The sequence below is a fragment of the Argentina silus genome (genome assembly GCF_951799395.1).
Source record: "Argentina silus genome assembly, chromosome: 2".
Lineage (NCBI taxonomy): Eukaryota > Metazoa > Chordata > Actinopteri > Argentiniformes > Argentinidae > Argentina > Argentina silus.
Window position 1 is genome coordinate 22258331 of NC_139656.1, and position 21733 is coordinate 22280063.

At 44.3% G+C, this 21733-nt stretch overlaps 2 protein-coding genes across 2 annotated transcripts; both read right to left on the bottom strand.

Annotated features, from left to right (window-relative positions):
* Positions 1–186: 186 nt before the first annotated feature.
* chrm1b (cholinergic receptor, muscarinic 1b) lies at positions 187–1680 on the bottom strand (the record flags this gene model as incomplete). Its single annotated transcript, XM_083665220.1, has 1 exon — positions 187–1680. The coding sequence occupies one exon, from the start codon at positions 1678–1680 to the stop codon at positions 187–189; it is 1494 nt and encodes a 497-aa protein (XP_083521346.1).
* A 4679-nt stretch (positions 1681–6359) lies between these two features.
* Positions 6360–21733, bottom strand: LOC310801226 (sodium/potassium/calcium exchanger 3-like; the record flags this gene model as incomplete). Its single annotated transcript, XM_083665221.1, has 17 exons — positions 6360–6470; positions 7052–7117; positions 8035–8147; positions 8845–8959; positions 9330–9496; positions 9851–10100; positions 10226–10392; positions 10778–10917; positions 11182–11235; positions 11352–11377; positions 11547–11621; positions 11834–11937; positions 12411–12495; positions 12720–12794; positions 13398–13474; positions 19558–19668; positions 21631–21733. The coding sequence occupies 17 exons, from the start codon at positions 21731–21733 to the stop codon at positions 6360–6362; spliced, it is 1839 nt and encodes a 612-aa protein (XP_083521347.1).

A 21733-nucleotide genomic window follows, 5' to 3' on the forward strand; every position in this document is an offset into this window, starting at 1 on the left:
ACCTGTACTTAATGCTGTTCAGATATGACAGTAAGGTACATGGACAAATTCTGAACACTACAGTTTCTATAAACAAAAGCCATTTCCTCTGGCCTTCACTGCTGGAGAAAAGTCAAGACCGGCGAACAAACTACACCATATCTACAGTCTTGAGTGTTGCAAGTGCCTGGATGCATGTGAGACAGTTCAGACACTGCTGCTGGTCTTGTGTGTCCGGAAGGACGTCTGATTGCCGCGTTGAGTCCTACCCCAGCTCTTTTGGCCTAACCGACAGAGCAGCAGAGTCTTGAAGGTGACTCTGAAGTGCTCATTGCAGAGGGCATAACAGACAGGGTTGACAGTGCTGTTAATGTAGCAGAGCCAGTAGCCCAGCTGCCACAGCTTCTCAGGCACACAGTAGGAGATGGACACCAGCACCATGATGTTGTAAGGTGTCCAGGTGAGGATGAAAGCCAGCAGGATAGCACTCAGGGTCCTGGCTGCCTTCTTCTCTCTGATGATCATGTTCCTCCTCCGCTTGGATTTGGGCTGCTTGTGGCGCCTGGAGTCAGAAGACGTGGAGCCCCTTTGGGAGGACTGCCTGCCTTTTGGGCTAGCTGCACAGTCCTCTACCCTGGAAGTATGTGCTTTGTGGGCTCCTACTGAGTCCCTTTCTGGGATGTCTTTAAGTCGGATCATGGATGTGGGGCTTACCATAGTGCTGGCCTCCTGCTGCATCTGTTCCGTCACTTCCTCCTCTGAGGAGACAGAGACTGTAGCCTCCTCCTCATCCATTTTCCAGCTGCTGTTCCTGCAGCCCTCCTTGTAGCTCCCCCTGGTGGATGACAATGAGAGTGTTGCTGTTCTCCTCCCTCTGCTCAGTTTAGGCTCCTTCTCTCTTACAGGGAAGCAGCTCTGTGATCCGTCACTGCTCTGATCCCTGCTGACACTACTCTTGGTGCTGCTAGAGTAGACTGGCGGTCCTCCAGACCCCTGGGATGCCCCTCCACTGCTCACAGACCCCAGCAGGCCCTCTAGATCCTTGGCACGTTTCTCGATCTCCCAGTAGATCTTCCAGTACAGGATGACCATGATTGTGACGGGGAGGTAGAAGGCAGCTATGGCAGTACCGAATGTGAGGGCAGGTATAGTCAGGAATGGGATAGAGCAGACACCCTCAGACTCTGAGGCCCTGCCCACCACGTATGGCCAGAACAGGATGGCAGGACCCCATAGTATAAAGGACACAGCCCAGGCCAGGCCAATGACTGCAGCCGCCCGACGGGTGGTTCTCTTAGCCCGGTAGGTGAGGGGACGCGTGACAGAGTAGAAGCGGTCAAAGCTGATGACCAGCAGGTTCATAACAGATGCATTGCTGGCCACATAGTCCACAGCCAGCCAGATGTCACAGGCCAGGTCCCCCAGGGCCCAGCGGCCCATGATGATGTTGACAGCATAGAGGTTCATAGAGATGGCCCCCAGGATCAGGTCAGCCACTGCCAGGCTCAAAAGAAAGTAGTTGCTGACGGTGCGCAGTTGGCTGTTCACCCGGAAAGAGATCAGAACCAGTAGATTGCCAATGACAGTGACCAGAGACAGAGGTCCTGTGATGAGCACAATCACCAACACCTCCCATATCTCATGGCCCCCCAGTGGATCTGTTGTCAGATTGGTAATTGGGGAGACACAGGAGTGGTTCATCTTCCATAGAACAAGACTGAGGGAAGTGCTGGGGCAAAAGTCATTCTTCACAAAAGGAAATTAAAGCAAAGTTGACATCTGTGATCTTCCAGTGTTGAGTATTCATCTCAGGACCAACTGCAGAACAAGTGAACAGATGAACAGGCATGATTTGGGGAAAGATAGTAACCATGGCTTTGTAGGTCATATAGTTTCATTCATAATTATTTAAGATAATTTAGTGATTGTTAAACTGGTTAAATGGTCCACTGGTACAGTATAATAACAGTAATCTCAGCCTGTGACATTATCATCTCCAGTAAGGCCAATTCTGAGAAACTCATTAAGTATATAAACCCCTTCGTTTACCCACTGTGTTTGATGTCCTGCCTTTTTGTTGACTCTCACACGCTAGGTGACATGCAGCAACTAAGATAAGTTTCTTTTTCATAACACTTGATGGGTTTGCTGCTTTAGAGCAGAGGAGCAGATTCTAAGAAAGAATTTGTCACTTGTTCCTGATGGTAAAGTACATTGAAATTAAGATTTAGTTTATATATAATATATTAAGACTAGTTTACCAGTCCATGACATAATTTTGACTAGCCACTTTTTGGAAGTGAGTAAAATATAAATTGCAGGCTTTGCATCACCTGTGTACGCTAAAATATCCCTAGTGAGAAATCTGCCGCTCAACTGTACGCGCTAATTCATCCCTCATCATTATCCTAAAATAAACTGTGTTTCAGGACACGTATCAGCGGCAACTGTTTGTATAATTACGACCAACCATGCTTGACAATTGAACAACTGTTTAACATTAACACTTACCAACTCTGATGATGTCCATAAAACAACTGGTTTCCCCATCATCACATATAAGCGGCCGTATAAGTCAAGTTATTGTGTCCATGGTTTATCTGTTGAGAGAAACTACATTGCCGCCGTTGTCTCTTTTGGTCAAAATTAGTGTCCGCAGGTCTTGCTTCTTGTGGGGATTTTTATTATGCATATGAATTATTGCTCCTCATATGGCCTGGCCCTGTCTAAGGAGGGGACATGGCGTGTACTCATAGAGAAAAAAGGGATGACAGAAACAAATGAAACCAGAGGCTCTTGCCATAACACGTGTAAATAATGTGTCAGGGAGGCTACTGTACAAACTCAAGAAGCTGCATTGAGTTGCCACCCCCCGAATTCCCTTCAACTTATTTCCTGCGCTACTCGTCTAATTGAACAGATGTAGATAAACACAAGTCACTTGTCAATATAGGCGTTAATTAAAGTGTGGGATCAAAAAGTAATTTATTTTTCTTTCAGGACTTCATATCTAAACCATATATCATTATTCAAACATTGCCTACTGTTGAGGGCAACAATGCTGACTTAAAGTGTGCTTGGATAGGCTGTTATATTACAGTGCTACAACTGAGACACAGGATACTTATGACAAAGAAGATGGAATGACTTATGCTACTGTTTGGAGCCTGGGTGTGTGTGTGTGTGTGTGTGTGTGTGAGAGAGAGAGAGAGAGAGAGAGAGAGAGAGACAGAAAGAGAGAGATTAGTCTCTATTGTGCCATGATCACGTTTTATTGATTGTAATGATTTTCCTTTTAGATTTGGAAAGGAGAAAGTGGAATATGGGATGTTTTTACCTGAATGGTTCTTTATATTGTGGGTCTTCTTGCTTACACACACTAAGTGCAACTGGGTATAATTTACTCTTTTACTATCTCTAAGTAAATGAATGCAGTTCATTTACTGCAGCTGGAAATATATATAAACAAATTAGTCTACAGACAATATATAAATGATATTTCATATAATTGATATTTCAGTAATGTGAGATATTTTCCTTGAATTGAATATGTATCATACACCCCCTGTTGTTTAATTCTCATTTCCTTCTTCCTTGTTGTTGGATTGTATAATTATATGAAATGCCTCTGTGAAATATTTGCACAGTAGTACTGTACACAGTAATTTAGAAAATTGCCACAAATTGGATGATGCCATATTACACATGACATGGTGTAAAACAGTCTTTTTTAATAACAGGGAGAATTTAATTAACTTGTTATTTTCAATTTCCTTTGTCTACCCACAGCCACTCATCCGTGGGCCCAAATTAAGCTAAATAAATCTGAGGTTTCAGTCATGAAATAATCATGCGTACGTGTGTGCGTGCGTGCGTGCGTGCGCGTGCCTGCCCATGTGTAAGTGTGAGTGTGTGAATGTGTGCACAGTATGTAAGTCTGTGGCTGTGTGTGTAGCATATGGTAGGCCAGGATGAGCCTCTCTCTGGGCTCTTATCAGAGGGATGTGTTTGCTTTGAGAGGCTAACAGGCTGACTGCAACTCCTGAGGGGTTAATGAGTAAACGACAGGTCTGGAGTCAGCGAAAGAGAGACCTAGTGGGAGAGCAGAGAGAAGGAGAGAGGAAGAGAGACATACTCTGCTTGTGGTTCTGTTAGAGAAGCAGCTATGCAGTTCTGGAAAAGAACCAGGGAGAGAGGGGGAGAGAGAAGGAAGGATTGAGTGTCTGTGTAGCATCTCACTGTGTGATTATTAGTGGCTCATTGAGTTGGCACTCAGTTCTCTCTGATGGGTCTTGTGGACTATACAATCCCTTTGATGAGGGAAAGACACTGGAACTGGTCCACCTGTCCTGTCCCACCCCTCACTCCTTAGATCTAAACAGCAGCACTCTGCCTAAAAGAACTTAGCAAGGAGAGAGAAATGGATTGTTATTGCACTGATTTTATTTATTGCACTCAACAACATACAAAAAGTTCTCTATAATCAGAAATCATCTCTATAGAAACAAATCTCAGCTCTAAAATATCTGTCCATTCCAACCCTAAGAGAATAAAACACTGAGGAAGAACACACGTCAAGCACGGCTGTTTCATGTCAGGTCTAAATCTTGGTTTTATTTGGTGCTGTGACCTGCTCTGTTAACAGAGGCAGGATTTATGAGTGACTGGGAGTTTGGGACTCCTTGGTGGTCTTTCTGTCTCACCTTAATACAGGTGCTTAAAGCAGATGGCTGACCAGCCATGTGACAGCTAACTACGCCTGGGATACTTAGCAGCACCAAAAAACGCTCTGTGCAACACTCAACAGTCTGGACTCTTATTACAGTATAGCACTGAGCTTCATTTGAAATGTTATAAATGTTGTTAGAAGGGAGTCACTGAAAGCATAGAGCAGAAATAACAAGAGGCTCTAATTTAAAACAAGATAATTCTGCAGTCCTTTCATTTGGCAAAAAGTTTGAGTCATTTGATCAGTGGAATTGATATCAATAATTTCATATTATTATATCTAACATAAATTACTTTTGTGGTCAAGAAGTGGTATGACTTTATCATTCTGTAAATAAATACATATAACTATCCAAGTATGATACACATTTTTTGCAGGGAAACCCATTGCTTGTTGTAACCACAAACACTTGACAGAAATAAAATCTCAAAGAAATAATAAATACATTTTATAAGTCAAGGTGTTTAGTGCTATATGGGTTAGACAACCTGGTAGTGGCTTAGAAAGTGACAGAAGAGACATTAAAGTGATCAGATTCATAAACAACAAAAATATACATATCTTTAAGTTACAGTGTATGATATTCATATCATGGGAAGTACATGTTATTTAGTTTTTATAAATATCAAAAACATCACAAATCTAGTTTCTGTCTGACATTCATATTTTGTAAAACTATGTAAAATATTTAGTAAACATTTAGAAACAGTAAAAAGTATTGTCATATAGACTCAATAATAGTTGTACAGTAATACTGAAAAACTCAAATGTACAGAAAGATCTTTACAAACATTGATCGTACCTAAACGTAGTGAACTATAACAACAGACCCGTACGCATGTTATCAAAGGTTGTGACACTCATATAAACATATTCAATAGTAATAACACCTCTAAAAATGCTAAAAATATTAGATTTTACGTTAGTCTATTGAAGTTGTCTGTAACAATACTTGCTCAAAAGCAGTGAGGCAAAAAATAATTCATAAATCCTCATTTATGGAATTCAGTCAGTCACATACAAAATATAGTCACTTACATAATAATCTGCATCTCATATTAATATTTTCTCTGTTATTATGTAGTCTATCCTGACACTTTGATGGTGCCCCTTTGTCCTATGATAAGTTGCTACTACTGACTGTACCACAGTTCTTCTCAACTGTTTCCAGCACTGCTACACATTTTCACACATGTACATATCACCACACAACAAAGTAACTTCAGCTAGGGCATACATTCAAAACAAACAGGGGTGTTTTAAACATAAGGTCAAGAAACGATGACTAATCTAATGTATTATTACTTCATGGTGATTCATATGTGTTGCTGTTTCAAACACTGCACTGTACAGATGAGAGAGGTTTGTGCTACTGATGAAAAGATTATAGGTTGTGTGTGTGTGTGTGTGTGTGTGTGTGTGCGCATGCAGGTGAGTGTGTGTGTGTGTGTGTGTGTGTGTGTGTGTGTGTGTGTGTGTGTGTGTGTGTGTGTGTGTGTGTGTGTAATGTCACCCGGACATATCCTGTTGGTGGTACACCTTAACTTGAGCACTTTTTTTGGCTTTTCGGAGTGAGGCTCTCAGGGAGACAATTCCTCGACGTGGCATCTGACAGGAAGGCGAATCAGGGTTAACCTTTGACCCAAAGGCCTCACATCTGCCCAAAGAAGATGGAGCAGAGCAGGAAGATGGCATAGAGGAACAAGAGACCCAGGCCCAGCCGGCGATCTAGCTTCCAGTGGTTCAGATGTACACTCATCACCTGGAACGAAAGGAGAAAAGGGGGGGAGAGGTTGAAGAATTAAATGGGGATGAGCAGATGGAGAGTGGCGAGCGGAAATGGAAAAGATGGTGTGATATGTTAAGAGGGACAGGTACAGAGGGAGACAGAGAGCTTGGTTATATTGCTTTATGTACCCACACCTTTATCCTTTATCCTGTTTGTGGTGTGTAACATATTGTATAAAGTGCAATACCAATAAAAGTAATCTTGCGTGTGTACGTGTACGGTAAGGCCTGTGATGATGCATGAATGATGCTCAGAACCAGATGTCTAGTGACACACACATACACATACACACACACACACACACACACACACACACACACACACACACACACACACACACACAGTAGGCACACCATGGCTGTGGTCCAATTCTACTCCCTTCTCCCAGAGGTGTGCACCCATTCACTCGCATTGGATTGGATTAAGGGTAGGCTGAAGGGAGTTCCCAACATAGTTCTTATCATACTGTATACCAGTACTCCCCAACTGAATCCATGAGGAGGAGGAGTGAATGTGGGCAGAGAATCAGACTGCAGACCAGATAAGAGTCTTACTGTGAGGAAGACCGAGGCCAGCAGCAGGACAACAGAGTACACCAGGCCCTTGTTATTGATGCTGACCTGTGAGGAATAGAAGGTGTGATAGAAGTCAAAACAGATGGGCGCACCAATCAGAGCACATTTTCATTTTTAGGAATAAGACTATATATTATTATAGTTGTACAGTACACAATGATATCACCACTTTGATGCTCGGCTACACGCACTTTCATGAGTGATAGCTGCAACAGAATACTCTCAGCTCAGACGGACATAGATGAGGTTTGGATAAGAGGGATATATACAGTGTATAGCATAGTATAGACAGAGAGAGAGAGGAAGAGGAAGAGGAAGAGAGAGGAAGAGCTAAGAGAGAGGTATGATAAACGATATTGAAGACCAGGACTCTATTTTTGAGGTGCTTAACATTAGCATTTTGTGTGAAAGGAATGAGAAATAACTAACTGTTTTGCTAATAATATTACTGTTGTGCTCATGTATGTTATTGTGGTGGGCATGTGAACTCCAGGTTCATACAAACGGTGTGGGCGATTAAGAACAACTGTATTCATCATCAAGAGGGAATCAATAGGCTACAAAGCTTGATGAAATTCATTTACAAACATACCTCCTGCCCACCGGCAGCTCAAATCAAATTCAAAGTCTCTCTACACTCTCTCCTCCTCCGTATCTGACGATACTGCACACACTACAGTAGATCTAGCGTCCTGCCTAGGCCTCCCTGTGCAACTTGGAAGCAACCACTTACTAAGAAGAATGGGGGGGGAGGGGCTGGTCCAGTCAGTGTGCCCCCTCTGCAAAATACCGCTGACAGATCTTTTTATAACTAATGTGCTTAAAAATTTAAATTCAGTAATTAATTTAACATCAGAAAAATGTTAAAACAGGAAATATCTGCCTTTGTGCCCCCTATGGGGACTGCAGAGAGAGGGATGGTTCTAAAGAGAGAGGGATGGTTCAAATGAGAGAGTGCTCACCGATGAACCGTGTTCCACCACCAGGGTGCGCAGAGCCCAGGGGAACCCCAGGCCCAGCAGGATGTCAAAGATGTTACTGCCAATGGAGTTAGACACCGCCATGTCCCCCATACCTGAGGAGAAGGAGAGAGGGAGAGGAGGGAATGTGAAAATGTGATCATATCACCCGCCATTGCATCGGCTGGCAACAGTAAAGCAGCGCACTGACTTCAAGCTCTTGCTTTTAACATATAAAGCCCTAAATGGGCTTGCGGCTGAGTATTTAGCAGGTCTCATCAACTCCTACCAACCCACTCGCAGCCTCAGATCTAAAGTCTCAGATCCAAAGTGTAAAATTGCTTGTCATCCCCCGCATCAAAAAGAAAACAGCTGGAGACAGGGCCTTGTCTTATCGAACACCACTTCTGTGGAATAGCTTGTCCTTGTTAGGGAGTCTGTTACCTCTTTTAAATTGAACCGCAAGACCCACCTGTTTAGATCTGCATACGATTTCCGGTTATGTAATGTGTTTTCTTATTGTGTTTTGTTTTTATATGATGTATACTTTGTTGAGACCCTGGTGATGCATTTTAAAACGAAGTAAACTTGAAACTTGAAACTAGAGAGTAAAGAGAGAGAGGGAGAGGTTAAGAGAGATGGAATCATACACATGACATGTGGACACAATATACACACCTGTCTACACTCGTTTACACAAGGGCAAAATACCAGAATGGAGGGTAAATAGATATATGGACATGTCGAGGCTGGATAAATCTAAGGATGGGGAAAGAGAGAGACGGTTTAGAGGGAGGATGATAGGTACAGTACCTTGCCGAGCCACGATGAGGCTGGCCATGCAATCTGGCACGCTGGTGCCCGCAGCCAGGAAGGTTATGCCCATGATGTAGTCTGGGATGTCTAGTGTGTAGCTGATGATGGTGACCTAGTGGTGGGCAGACACAGCTGTGTTATGTCACCAACTGCCAAGAATTCTGGAACATTCACCACCTAGAGTGCCAAGTGTTTTATGTGGTATTTACCTAGCAACAATACTTTGATTGGCTACAAAATGAAGCATAATCATTTACGCATTTATGGTGGTCACCCTTGTCACCCTTGGCACTCTAGAATATTGACAATTTGGGCGACTTGATTCACCGGGCACTAAATGAGTTAAACACACAAGAGACCCCTCCAACCCTCATTCACACCCATTCTATGGCTCCTTGAGGCAGACATTTCCAAAGCCCTGCCGTTATATATGTACAGTTGAGAGTTTCTCTCAGCTTATGAGTTATGCTGCGGGTTCTTACCATCCACACCATGAGGTAGGAGAAGATAGCTATCCACAGTGTGGAGCCCAGGAAGGTGACCATGAACCATCTGTGCCATCGCGGGCGCACACAGTTAGGCACGGTGCAGTACAGCAGCAGGCCCAGGGGCCATGAGACCAGCCACCTCACCTTGGCACAGCAACCACCTGGCACGGAGCAAGAGCACAATCAGTCACACACCAGGAACACACAGTCAGTCACACACCAGGACACACACACTCAGGAACACACCAGGAACACACAGTCAGGAACATACCAGGACACACACTCAGGGACACACCAGGAGCACACAGTTAGGAACAGACCAGGAACACACACTCAGGAACACACCAGGACACACACTCAGGAACACACCAGGAACACACACTCAGGAACACACAGTCTCAGGCACATACAACTGTAATGGGACAGACAATAGTACTGCGTGACCAACTTGAGCACATGTAATAACACAGTCTTACAAGTGCACACACTTAAACCAACATCACGGTCATCCTCACCTGGCATGTGCAGAGGCCTGAACAGCCCATCGTCATAATCATCCTCTTCCTCAGACCGACACCCTTCCGTCCCTGGCTTCTCCCCATCGCCCACACTGGCCCCCTCGGGGGTCTGCCTCTCCACACTGCCCCCGTTCTCCAGACCTCCAGAGCCCACTCCTTTCAGAGCAGAGCCCCCTATCCCTGCCCCTGAGCCTGGGCTGGCCTCCCCATCCAGCTGGCTCCTGGGACTCCTGATCAACCTCTGTCTCTGTGGGTGGATGAGGGGAAAAGAGAGAAACAGAACAGAATAAGAACTCCCTTTTTTGGTCCCTTTGCTCTGCAGCACAGTTGATTACAGTGGCACATTGCTCCTCTGATATCTAAGTCTGGTACCTCACTGATGACCACGCGTCCTGCCATGCTGAGCCTGGTGCGGGGGGAGAAGTGGGGGGTGATCATGATGCGCAGGCCGGCCTCGGAGAAGGACAGCTGGTGGGGGTTGAGGATGAGGAGTTCGTCCACCATCACCACTGGAGGAGACTCCTGTCCTTGGGGTTGGCCTGCAGGGTGAGGGTAGTCATGGCAACAGCGGTTTAGAGTTATTGTACTGACACAATGACAGAAACGGCAACACAATACACACACACACACACACACATCATTGACAGACCAATCATTGACAGACAGTCTGACAGTTTCTATCTCATGCAGTCAAGACCTCTGGTTATCTCACTGTGGTTTCATTATCCTGTTTGTTTTTGATTTGTTTTTCCCGTAAAGTGCACTGTATTACCTTTTGTGTATGAAATGTGAAAGTAGAAGTAAAGTCTGATTGATTGATTGATTGATTGATTGATTGATTGATTAAATTATTGATTGATTGATTGATTGAGGTGAGACACACAGACATTGACAGAGAGACAGTGACAGACACACTCTCCAGACCTTTCCTGAGCAACACCATGGAGGTGTTGCAGTTGGGTCCGTCCTCGACCATCTCCTCATCTCTGTGTCCATCACTGCCCAGGCAAGTCCCCGGACCCACAAACCGACGCTCCACAAACCCCAACAGCTGGGAGTTGAACCTACAGCCACACAACCATTTTTTATATGCCAATACACACATAGATGTCTGATTGTTGGATTGTTATATTTCTGTGAACCTGACATTTTCTATGTTTTTTTAAATGTGTGTTTTTATATGTTTTTCACCAAGCAGACACAAATGTCATGTTTTTGTAAATGTGACGAATAGAAACTCTTGACTCTTGATGGTATTTAGCTGCTTTATGAAACAGGACTGTTGTGTGACAGGTTACAGACTGGTGATGTGGGTTCCGCATACTCACTTCATGATAAGAATATAGACCCCATACATGGAGATCAGGAGCAGGGACTCCCACCTGCAATGACAGAAGCAGACAGATCAAATAACACCCAACACTAATAATCTGCTATTTCACAGTCAGTGCTGTGCTTTTTGCATTCTCACACAAATAGCGTGAACAATTAGACTCACCAAACAACTTTGGCATCATAGATCACCTATATAGAGAGAGAGTTCTCACACATGAGTCACACATTTAATGAGTGACAGCTCCAGTACATTCTAAGCCATGATTTCACTGTACAGCACTATAAATGGAGAACACGAGTTAGCAAATGCATTTGATTGGTTGTATGTGAAAGTGGTAGAGAGCGTGGATGGTCTCACCAGGATGAGAGCCAGGACAGAGAAGATGTAGTAGAGAGAGTCCCTGAACAGAGACCACCATGTCAGAACCACCGTCTGTAGGAGACAGAGACAGAGACACACACACACACACACACGCACACGCGCACGCAGGCACCCACGCACGCACGCACGCACACACACACACACACACACATTACTGACAGTCAATCAACACAGCAGCATAGAGAGGTTGTCATTGTGCTCACTGAATAATACCCCACAAAAGAACTATGTGTGGGCCAGAGTTATATTTGAGAGTTCTGTACCTGGCCAGCAAAGATCCCACACACACCAATGATGACCAAGATGTTGAAGACCGCTGAGCCCACAATGGTACCAACCCCCACGTCTCCCTTAGTGATGAACACACCTGAGAAAGAGGAGGGGGAAGGTGGGGGTGCATGAGACACTGTCATATTAGAGGATGAAACCAATTATTATCCAAATGTGTTCGAACATTGTAGACTCTGCTGACATCTGATGGATATCTGGGGCATTACATGACCTTGTGCACCAACAAGAAGCATGAGGATAGGCTGAAGCTTTAATCCAATAAGAATCGCCAAGCAATACCAGGTAAGTTCCAACACTGACACATGACAGAGGAGGAGATATACAGTAGTACAGTATATTGACCAGTCAATGAACTGAGATACAGTACACAGTGACATAGATACCAGGGGAGGCTGGTGGAGGTAGAAATCGGAGGACGGGCTCATTGTAATGCATGCTTGCTACCATTCCTCATTCCGTTCCATTACAATGAGCCAGTCCCCCGATTTCTACCTCCACCAGCCTCCCCTGTTAGATACAGTATGAGATCAAATTCCCAGTTATGCTGACCAATGAGAGAGGTGAAGAGCTCTGGTGCTGAGCTCCCTGCAGCCATGAAGGTGGCCCCCGCCACATCCTCACTGAGCTGCAGGTTCTGGAGACGGAGAGAGAGAGAGACAGGGAGAGAATTAAGAGGATGAAAAATGAGTCAAGTAACCACCATATCTTGAAGGCATGCATAATGTTTACATAAAGTACAAGGTTAATAGAGAGCTTGCTCAGCCTTTAGGTAAAAGAAAAACACATCGGGAGGGATACCAAGCAGCATAATAATTCATCTCTCTTCTTGTATCTAAAGTTAATTGGTGTTTTTCTCACCTCAGATATTTTCTCAAGGGAAGGGACAAAGTAGTCGTCACAGACAATAGCAAGAGCGTAGAACATGTAGATAGCCTAGGAGGCAGAGGCAGAGATAGAAATAGAGACAGAGATACAATCAGTTAAAAGGCACTCCACGGTGTGAAGAGATCATTCTGTGAGTATAGATATGACATGGGCAGGTATACACAGCATCATCCCAATGCCTACATATGTGAAAACTGGGATTTTCTACGTTCTGTAGTTAAAGAGATATGAGAAAAGGTCCTAGGGAAATTACCCCTTATGATGATGACACTGGGGTAAAAAAAAATCATTCAGTTATTTCAGAAACTACAGTACAATCCGTTTCCAGCCAGTGGGAGTGTGTTCGTGGCTGTAGTTTTGAAGATCATAGTGGGTAATTTCCTTAGGACCTTTTGTCTTATCTTTTTGACTACGCACTGTAGAAAATCGCCGTTTTCACATACATGAATGTAATGTTAAACATGGGTGAAGTGCCCCTTTAACTGGGTGTGTGGTTAACAGATAAGAGTGTTTTATGTCATATTAATAATGTTTAATTTGTTTTATGTTCAATGTTTTATACAAATGGTTTTGTAAGGATGTGGCCGCAACACTGCAGCATCATTGAATAAAGCAGTGTCTCTGTGTGGAGGGTGTGATAGCTGTACTCACACATAGCACGTGTAGCAGCACTGCTCCCCCTCTTAGTTCATCCTTGGTAAAGATGTCTGTTGGAAACTCATGGACGGCTGGGGGTGGGAGATATAACAGACAGTGTTTATATGTCTTTAAAGAGATACCATGAATGTGGAAAAGGATGGTAACAGAAGGATAGAGGGGAAGAAACAAGAGTCTTGTACTAATCTGACTGAATGGGAGTCATGCTCAAGATCAAGATCAAATCGCCACATTTGACACAAGCACATGTGGAGGAGAATACATGAAAAAAAATCAACCTACATGGAACTAATTTAGTCGATCCCAGTGGAGTGAATCAGTGAGCATGAAGCACAGAGATGCTACGTGGAAACATTCCTTATGGCCAGGCTGTCCTCCCACTGTTTTATCTCATCTACCCTGATCCAGGGAGAGCAATATGCCACAATAGACTTTCTGGAAGAACACACAAGGATTCTGCCATATTTCTTTCTCAGATCCACTCCTTTCAATTAAATTAAATTTAATTCAAACTATTTTATTTATCTCCTGAGAACAATTCCTTTTAGGGATACAGCGGCACTTCAGATTTCAGACAAATCCGACAACCATGCACACAGAGACAATAAATAGACAATGACTTCAAAGTGCAGTATAATAAATATTAGAACGTGTGCTCATGTTTTATACTAATCATTATCAAATCTATCACACTGCACTTTCAAGTCATTCTCTCTGTTCTTTCAGAAGGATATACAAAGGAATAAAACAAAAGGAAAGATGACACATTTAATGGTTTTCTATCAGGCTCTGCGTCAGACTCTGCGTGTCAGGCTCTGCGTCAGACTCTAACACATGTCACATTAAAATGCCACAGCTTCATCTACAATCTTTGATTGAATTTACCCCTTGCGAGCAGCTGGACACCTGTACCGGCTCCCAGATGCCTGGCCCCCCCTGGGCCGTGTCTGGAGGAGCACAGCTCTGAAGGGGAGGTGTACGCTAACAGTACGTACCAGCTGCTTCCTGTCCCTCCTCAGGTGTGAATGAGTGTGTTAATGAGAGGAGAGATTCCCCTCTGTTCCCCTGGCGTGATGAGACAGCCTGGAGAGCAGAGAGCAGCTCCAAATCAGCACTCAAACGCAAAGGGAAAATGAACTTTAACGACTGGGGAGAACTGAACCTATAAATAGCTCTGCGGCAGCTCTGAGTGTACAAGCGGCTCTGAGTATCACGGTCACACAATGCACGCTGCACGACACACAAGCTCCACAATACACACCTGCTACACAACATACAGGCTCTATGACTCATGCTAGATACATTTGTTTTCTTTGCTACAGTAGATATTTGATACATGAGAATGCACACTGCGTGACATGTGCTGCAGCTGCGCTGTAAGTATGTGTCTGTGACATCACGCCATTCTGAACCCTCTCCTTGTGGATTAAGAGCACGCCTCTCATGTGATCAGGGATAATAGATTTTGATCCTTGCATCTGTAGTGTGAACGGAGGAGAGGAGAATATGCCATATGGTTGGTCTAAAGGCATGGAGTATGACAGTGTGTATGGCCATGTTTGTTCTTCTGCTGTGTGCGTGTGTGTGTGTGTGTGTGTGTGTGTGTGTGTGTGTGTGTGTGTGTGTGGATGGCTTGGACTGCATGTGTGAGTGTGTGTGTGTGTGTGTGTGTGTGTGTGTGTGTGTGTGTGTGTGTGTGTGTGTGTGTGTGTGTGTGTGTGTGTGTGTGTGTGTATATGTATATGTATATGTGTTTGTGTGTGTGTATGTGTATGTGTGTGTGTGTACATGGATGCCTTAGAGTACATAGTAGTGTAGCTCTCCTGACTCAGGGTTGGTGTGGCTGACAGTGGGTCCCTGTCTCTTGTTGTCCAAATGTTCCGGCCTTACAGAGAACTGAGGAGCTTATTTTCTTTTCTGGCCAGCTGTTGCACTGGAGCAGGACTTGTACACTAAACCATCCCAGCTTAGCATGTAAACTTTCTGTCAGATTATCATAACAAAGAGTGAGGCTGAATCTTCACTAAAGAAGGTGGATACACATCTGAATCTTATCAGAGCAGTCTGAGGACATCTGTGCTCTTGTTGTGGTATTATTCTCTCTATTCATTATCCTATACTGTAGCTCTCTGCTTTCAGACCCAGATCTGGAACCTTTCCCCAGGTCCCTAGGACGTCTAGCCCATAAAACAAAAGCCCCAGTTGAAACTGTCTATGTAAATCCACTGCTGCAACACGCGGCTCAGATGAACGTTTTGACGAGTTGCTTCGGTGAAAGCAGTTGCCATGGCGACCCTCTCCCTGGGGGCAGCGGTTTGTTGACGGGCGGCAGTGGGAAGCCAATGGCGTCTGCGTGAATAGTGAGAAAGGGGGAGGGGGGAAAGCGTGTTTCCCATGGTCTTGGCTTATGAAATATGAAAAAAGAGAAATGACAAGCAGCAGCAGCACCAGAGCGAAATTTCTAAAAATATTCATTTTCCCTTGCCAATCCTCAGGAGAGAACTGACTGAGAGAAAGCAGGAGAGAGAGAGAGAGAGAGAAACAGAGAGAGAGCGCATACAAGCGGGTGTTGGCCTGGAATTGTCTTTATAAAGATGCCCATCCTCTGTTTCCCCTTACCAGACATTTGTCATTGCATGCAGGATGGGACTGCTTTGAAATGATTTTACATTTCTGCACTGGGATTCCAACACTGGGCTCAGGATGTTTAATCAGCTCTCATTCAGTTGACACTATTTTGATTACAGATCCAGCGAGAGCCCCGAGGACTGAGTGTTCACGTCAGCCTGGCTCATGAGTGACTCCACCCTCTGTGGCCTTAGGGAGGCGTGGGGGGCTGCATGGTTCACGTGTTGCTCCTCTGGCATCACAGGCTTTCCCACCCAGACACATCTCTCTGTTGCAGCACATCCCGGCTCTGTGTCTACCTCCCATTGGAGAGGGATGCAGGATTTCTCTCTCTCTCTCAGTAGCTCTCCTCCTTTATTCTCACTTTGCCTGTCTGAGGGTTGATCTTATCAATTTTCACAGCTGATCCAATCAAGTATCTAGAGAAGGGCTCAAAATGTGCTTGTGCCTTGTTGTGTAATCTGTGTGTGTGTGTGTATGTGTGTGTGTGTGTGTGTGTGTGTGTGTGTGTGTGTTTGTGTGTGTGTGTGTGTGTGTGCGTGCGTGTATGTGCGTGTGTGTGTGCCTGTGTGTGTGTGTGTGTGTGTGTGTGTGTGTGTGTGTGTGTGTGTGTGTGTGTGTGTTTAATGCCATATCAATCCTGATTAAAAGTGAAACCCCCACTAAATGAAACCACTAAAGCTGTGAGCTGCTATCCATTTGAGTCACTCTACAAGGGACCTCAGAGTGGGACCGAATGACAGGCAGGGGAAAGGAGAGCGAGATGTTATTGATTGAAAAGTCTACAGGGTTTCTTGGAGTCATGCTATGGTATTGAGTGAAACACAGAGTAAAGCAGTCTCACACACCAACAGAAACAGCTCCGCTACATGGACTGAGAACACTGCAGCATCCTTGCATCTTTAATGAGGAATCAAAAATGTATTTCACCCATGTGGTGGAAATTAAATAATGTGCAAAATATTCCTATGATGTGTTTATTGTTAGGCAGAGAAGACTACGACATACATAAATAAACCTAATACAGTCCAGCCATTCCACTCATAAAATAACAGAATAAACACCTTGCATCAAACAAAAAAACTGGATCAAATGGTTTTAGAAAACCTTGGGAGACCTGCAGTGGGAGGAAAATCAATAAGCTTCCCTCCCTCACGACAGATGACTCCACCTCTTTAAACATGTCACATGACACCATCCAAGATTACACAATCTCAATGTCTCAATGTCATTTTGGTGGGAGGGGAAACCACTCTATAAAACAGTCATCGAGCAACAACAAATACTACCAAAATGAAGACAGAGTTGCAAGCAGCATGTAGTTATAGAATAGTGTTTTATTATATGAAACCACACACAGTCCTCTGTCAACGTACTATTATGAGCCTGACTTCTAGCCTTTAACCTGTAACCCCTGTCATCACTTGTCAACAATGTGAACAGAAAGAGAACTTGGCTTCCAGAGAGATGGGATGGGAGTGATTGAGAGCTAAGAATATTACACCCAATTCCCACAGACAAAAGACAACTACTGTACTCCCATGTATAATGGCCAAACGAATGGCCATTTGCTTTATTTGACAGGCATAATAAATGAGTCCCCTGACAAAACTCAGGGACCGTTGAAAGGAAATATCGTTAGAGTGTCTGCCAGCTTTTTTTTTTCAGTATTCTCCCTGAACCACTAAAATATCCATGGAAAAATCATCTATTTAATTCAACCTGAGTGTTTGCCAAAATAAACAAAAATGAATGCATAAAAAACATATGAGCAATCATTATTGACACTTATGAAAATGCGTTGGCTTATCATTTTTGTTCCCCCTGGTCTATTTTTAGCTCTTTCCACTCTGTGTGGTTGTTCGGCACTTTGAATGCTTGAAAGACAGAATTATCTGGGTTTCAAAATTTAGCATTCAGTTGCTTAGCAACACTGGCCTCAAAGGGTTGTCGACTGAAGGCAGACGCTGTCTTGTTAAGCAGTGGAGGGATGGAGGGAGAGAGAGAGAGAGAGACAGAGAGAGAGAGAGAGACAGAGAGAGAGAGAGAGAGACAGAGAGAGAGAGACAGAGACAGAGACAGAGACAGAGAAATAGGGTAATAGGGGGTAGAGGTTATTTAAACCATTCTTGCTCTATCCCCAAGATGGTATTCCTCGAGGTCTGAGTAGGTCATTTGATCACACTATGGATTATGTAATGATAAGCATTTACAGTAAGCAGTAAGCTTACATGCAGATAAAGAGAAGTAGCCTGAGATCATATTGTGTGCAGTGCAGCCTCACTGATCGGCTTATCTTCCAGTACCTGACCACAGTTCGACCAGCCTTTTGTTTCGCTGCTAGATCGGTGTATGACCCCATCTACATACAGTATGTTTGTCCTTGTCAAAGATGTTGAGGGAGGTCTATCTGCAACGACTGGTTTAGATGGCGAAACACAGAGGGGCCATACCTTTGGTATACTGATACAGCTCCACTGTATGTTACATTAACGTTCTGGTTCTCCACTAAGAGAATATGAGACAAATACGCAACAAATAAAGGTTGTGCTAGAGGTATTTGCAAAGCAATGGCATCCAATGCAGTTGACGATGTATCCTGTAGCAGTTGAAGTCATTGCACTGCACCATTGCATGGAGTTCCTCCATAGCTGTGTCCCCCCCAATGTCCTCCACTGTGTTTACTTACTGTTTATCTATTTCCTTGATTCTTCCATTGCGCACGTCTGGCATGCTACTCTAACCACTCCAGACAGAACCTTTCCCCCGGCCGGCCAGCCAAGTTTAAGACGCACAGTTTACAGAGCACAGATTCTTGACAACCACCACTGCTCGGCCCACATGACCTTTCCAGTTCACCCGCAGGGGAGAGGCAGGGTTCACCAGCACACAGCCCTCCCTGACTAACCAACTATCCAAAACACACACACATACGTCTACATAAACACACACTTAATCACATCTACAGAGACACACAGAGACTACCAAAGACCCCCAAAGTGTCTTAAATGGCTTAGAACGGTTTGGAAAAATACTGTATATCTGCAGTCAATAGAGCATCATGTATGTCTTGAGGACTTTAAAGGTTCTGAGCAAATCCTTACTTAGCTTTAGAATAGCTTTAGAATAGTGCTAAATGGCAATGATAAATCAGTAGCCAAGGAATGAAATCACATGATAAAGAACATTCAGAGAGCGCTGTATTGGTCCATACGAAGCGTTTTCTACAATTTGGTGTCATGGTACGATACTGGCCTTTTACATGTCTATTTTACGTAAAAATGCACACGCAAAACGACATGCTGCACCTTTAATCGTCTAACACACAGTGACCGTTGCTGAGAGACTATGGTGTGATAAGATGGTGCTTATGATTTGTTATTCTCTGAGATATATCTAAGATGGGTACCAGAGGACCTGTTATGGAACATAAAGCCAGTGTTTGTCTAGTGGGGGGAGGGGGGGCAGTGGGCCTCCCAGGCAGGTGGAGGTGAGAGGCTTGGGGCTGCGAGGTAGAGTGACTCACCTGCTCTAGGCTGATCCATGGTCTGGTTGTCTGTCCTCTCCTGCAGCAGCCTGCGTCTGGAATGGACCAGCCCAGCAACTTCACCGGGGTGAGACCCAGACGAGTCCGTCTCTGTTAGAAGAAAAGATTATGGTTTTGGAGCATTTCATTGCACTGAGATGAATGAGACTGTTCAGAAGACTAGTCAAAAGACAAAACACTACCTAAATGGACACAACATTGGAACTTTGGGGGCTATAACTCTGACGGGAATCACACACTTGTGGGGATATATTCGGACACCTTGTCATAGAGGCTCGAGTAAGCAGACAAGAGGGGGGGTCAGAGAACGAGATTGTGTAATCTTTCATGAGAACACTCGCATAAGCCATTCATATCAGCGCTGAAATCTCTTTACGGTGTAAATCCTGTCCTGTATCCCTCTCCTTGATAGCCAATCTCTTTATTTGGGCTTCAGCTTTGCACCACTATATAAGGACAGCATCAACAGTGGGACCACCACGACACCATCTCCTATGGAAACAAAAACAGATAGCCGCTACCACCCACTGAGATCTATCTGCCCAGAGCCAGCCAGGTGGGGGGCTGTTACCGTTCTGCATCGTGCACTCTGTTCTTGCTGTCCATTTTATTTTTTTCTGTCCAATGTGTTTCATGACCGCCAGGTACGAGCCCCTTTGTTTTATGTTTACCGTCCAATCAACTCGTTTCATGAGAGCGCCGCACTTGGTTGAGAGTGGCGACACAGAGGCTTTCATGTGGAGGCGTCAAGGGGAACCTGGGTAATATGAAATTCAAATGGGCCCCTGTCACAGACGGCGCCTCCATCGACACCACTAACAGCGATCTGCTCCGTCTCAGCACACAGTACTCCAACCCATACTGGGAGAAGGATCCTCTGTTCCACAGACACATCTCTCTGACACACTGAGGAGGCGGAGGGAACAGCATATTTGGGGTTCACATCTGGGGTTCATATAAGTCTGATGCACTGAAGGCACAGGTGCAGTGGCCAAGCCTTAAATAATCAGAATTGACTATCAACGTAACATCTTTCAAAACCAGTTCATCACTCACTACCATACTATTAGAATGATGGGTGTACTATGATTAGCAATAGAATGGTAAAACAGTGCACTGCACTGTCGTTTTTTGCCACCTGATCTGTGATTATTCAGTGTGTCTCTAAAGATTTGGTCTATTAATTACTCTATGGCATAAAGAGCATGATGATAGCCGCAGAGATGAGTGAATGTAGTGGATGGAGTGTAGTGAATCTAGACAGTGGAGAATATTGAGCATAACACACGCACACACACACGCACACGCACACATCTCTTTGAAGGATTGAACCTGATCACCTGTTGCTTTACTGTTGAAGCCCGTCCTTCATTGAAGATTAGGAAATCAATCACCCAACAGGTCTGTTTGATGCTGCACACTAGCCATACTCGTGGAGGAAATGGATAGGCCTAAACTGTCTGTCTTTACAATAAGGCAAAGACTTTTTTTTTTTTTTTTCACCATGCATAATTTTATGATTTACATGCATTTGTCTTTCATTAGGACAACGTACATTTAACTACATTTAAATCACCAGTTACAGTCATGTATGACACGACTCTCTCTCCTACCAGAGTATTTGGTCAGGCTGCAGTGAAGGTGATTGGTTAATAGCAGAGGTTGAGTGGGGATAACATGCTGGAAGCAAGGTGGTGATGATGCTGAAGGTATTCTGATTATGTGACGCAGGTGTCAGACTCTAGGTGAGGAATATTTGGAAGGGGGCGGGGTGGAAAAAGAATCCTCCGATGTGTAGCTAAATATGCGCATACATTGTTCTCTTTGATCCGTCCCTATCATTATGATTGCATAAAAACTCCTGTAAGAAGACATTGCTAGGCATATTTAACCTTGAATATTCAATTGGGAAGGCTACCTGTCTTTAGTAAAACAAACGTTCTTTTATCAAAACATTAAAATATTATCGAATATTCAGAGTAGTAAGTCATAGAGAATTTACTATATTCACCCATCATTTGAATACCGGTACCATCCTTAAGAAAAACTCACCTGTCACGTGCAGGACCTGTGCGAGACAAATGACCGCGAGAAGCCCAACTCCACAACAGCAGAACCGCTGGAAGGGCCGCCGTCTCCTCGTCTGTGCCTTCAT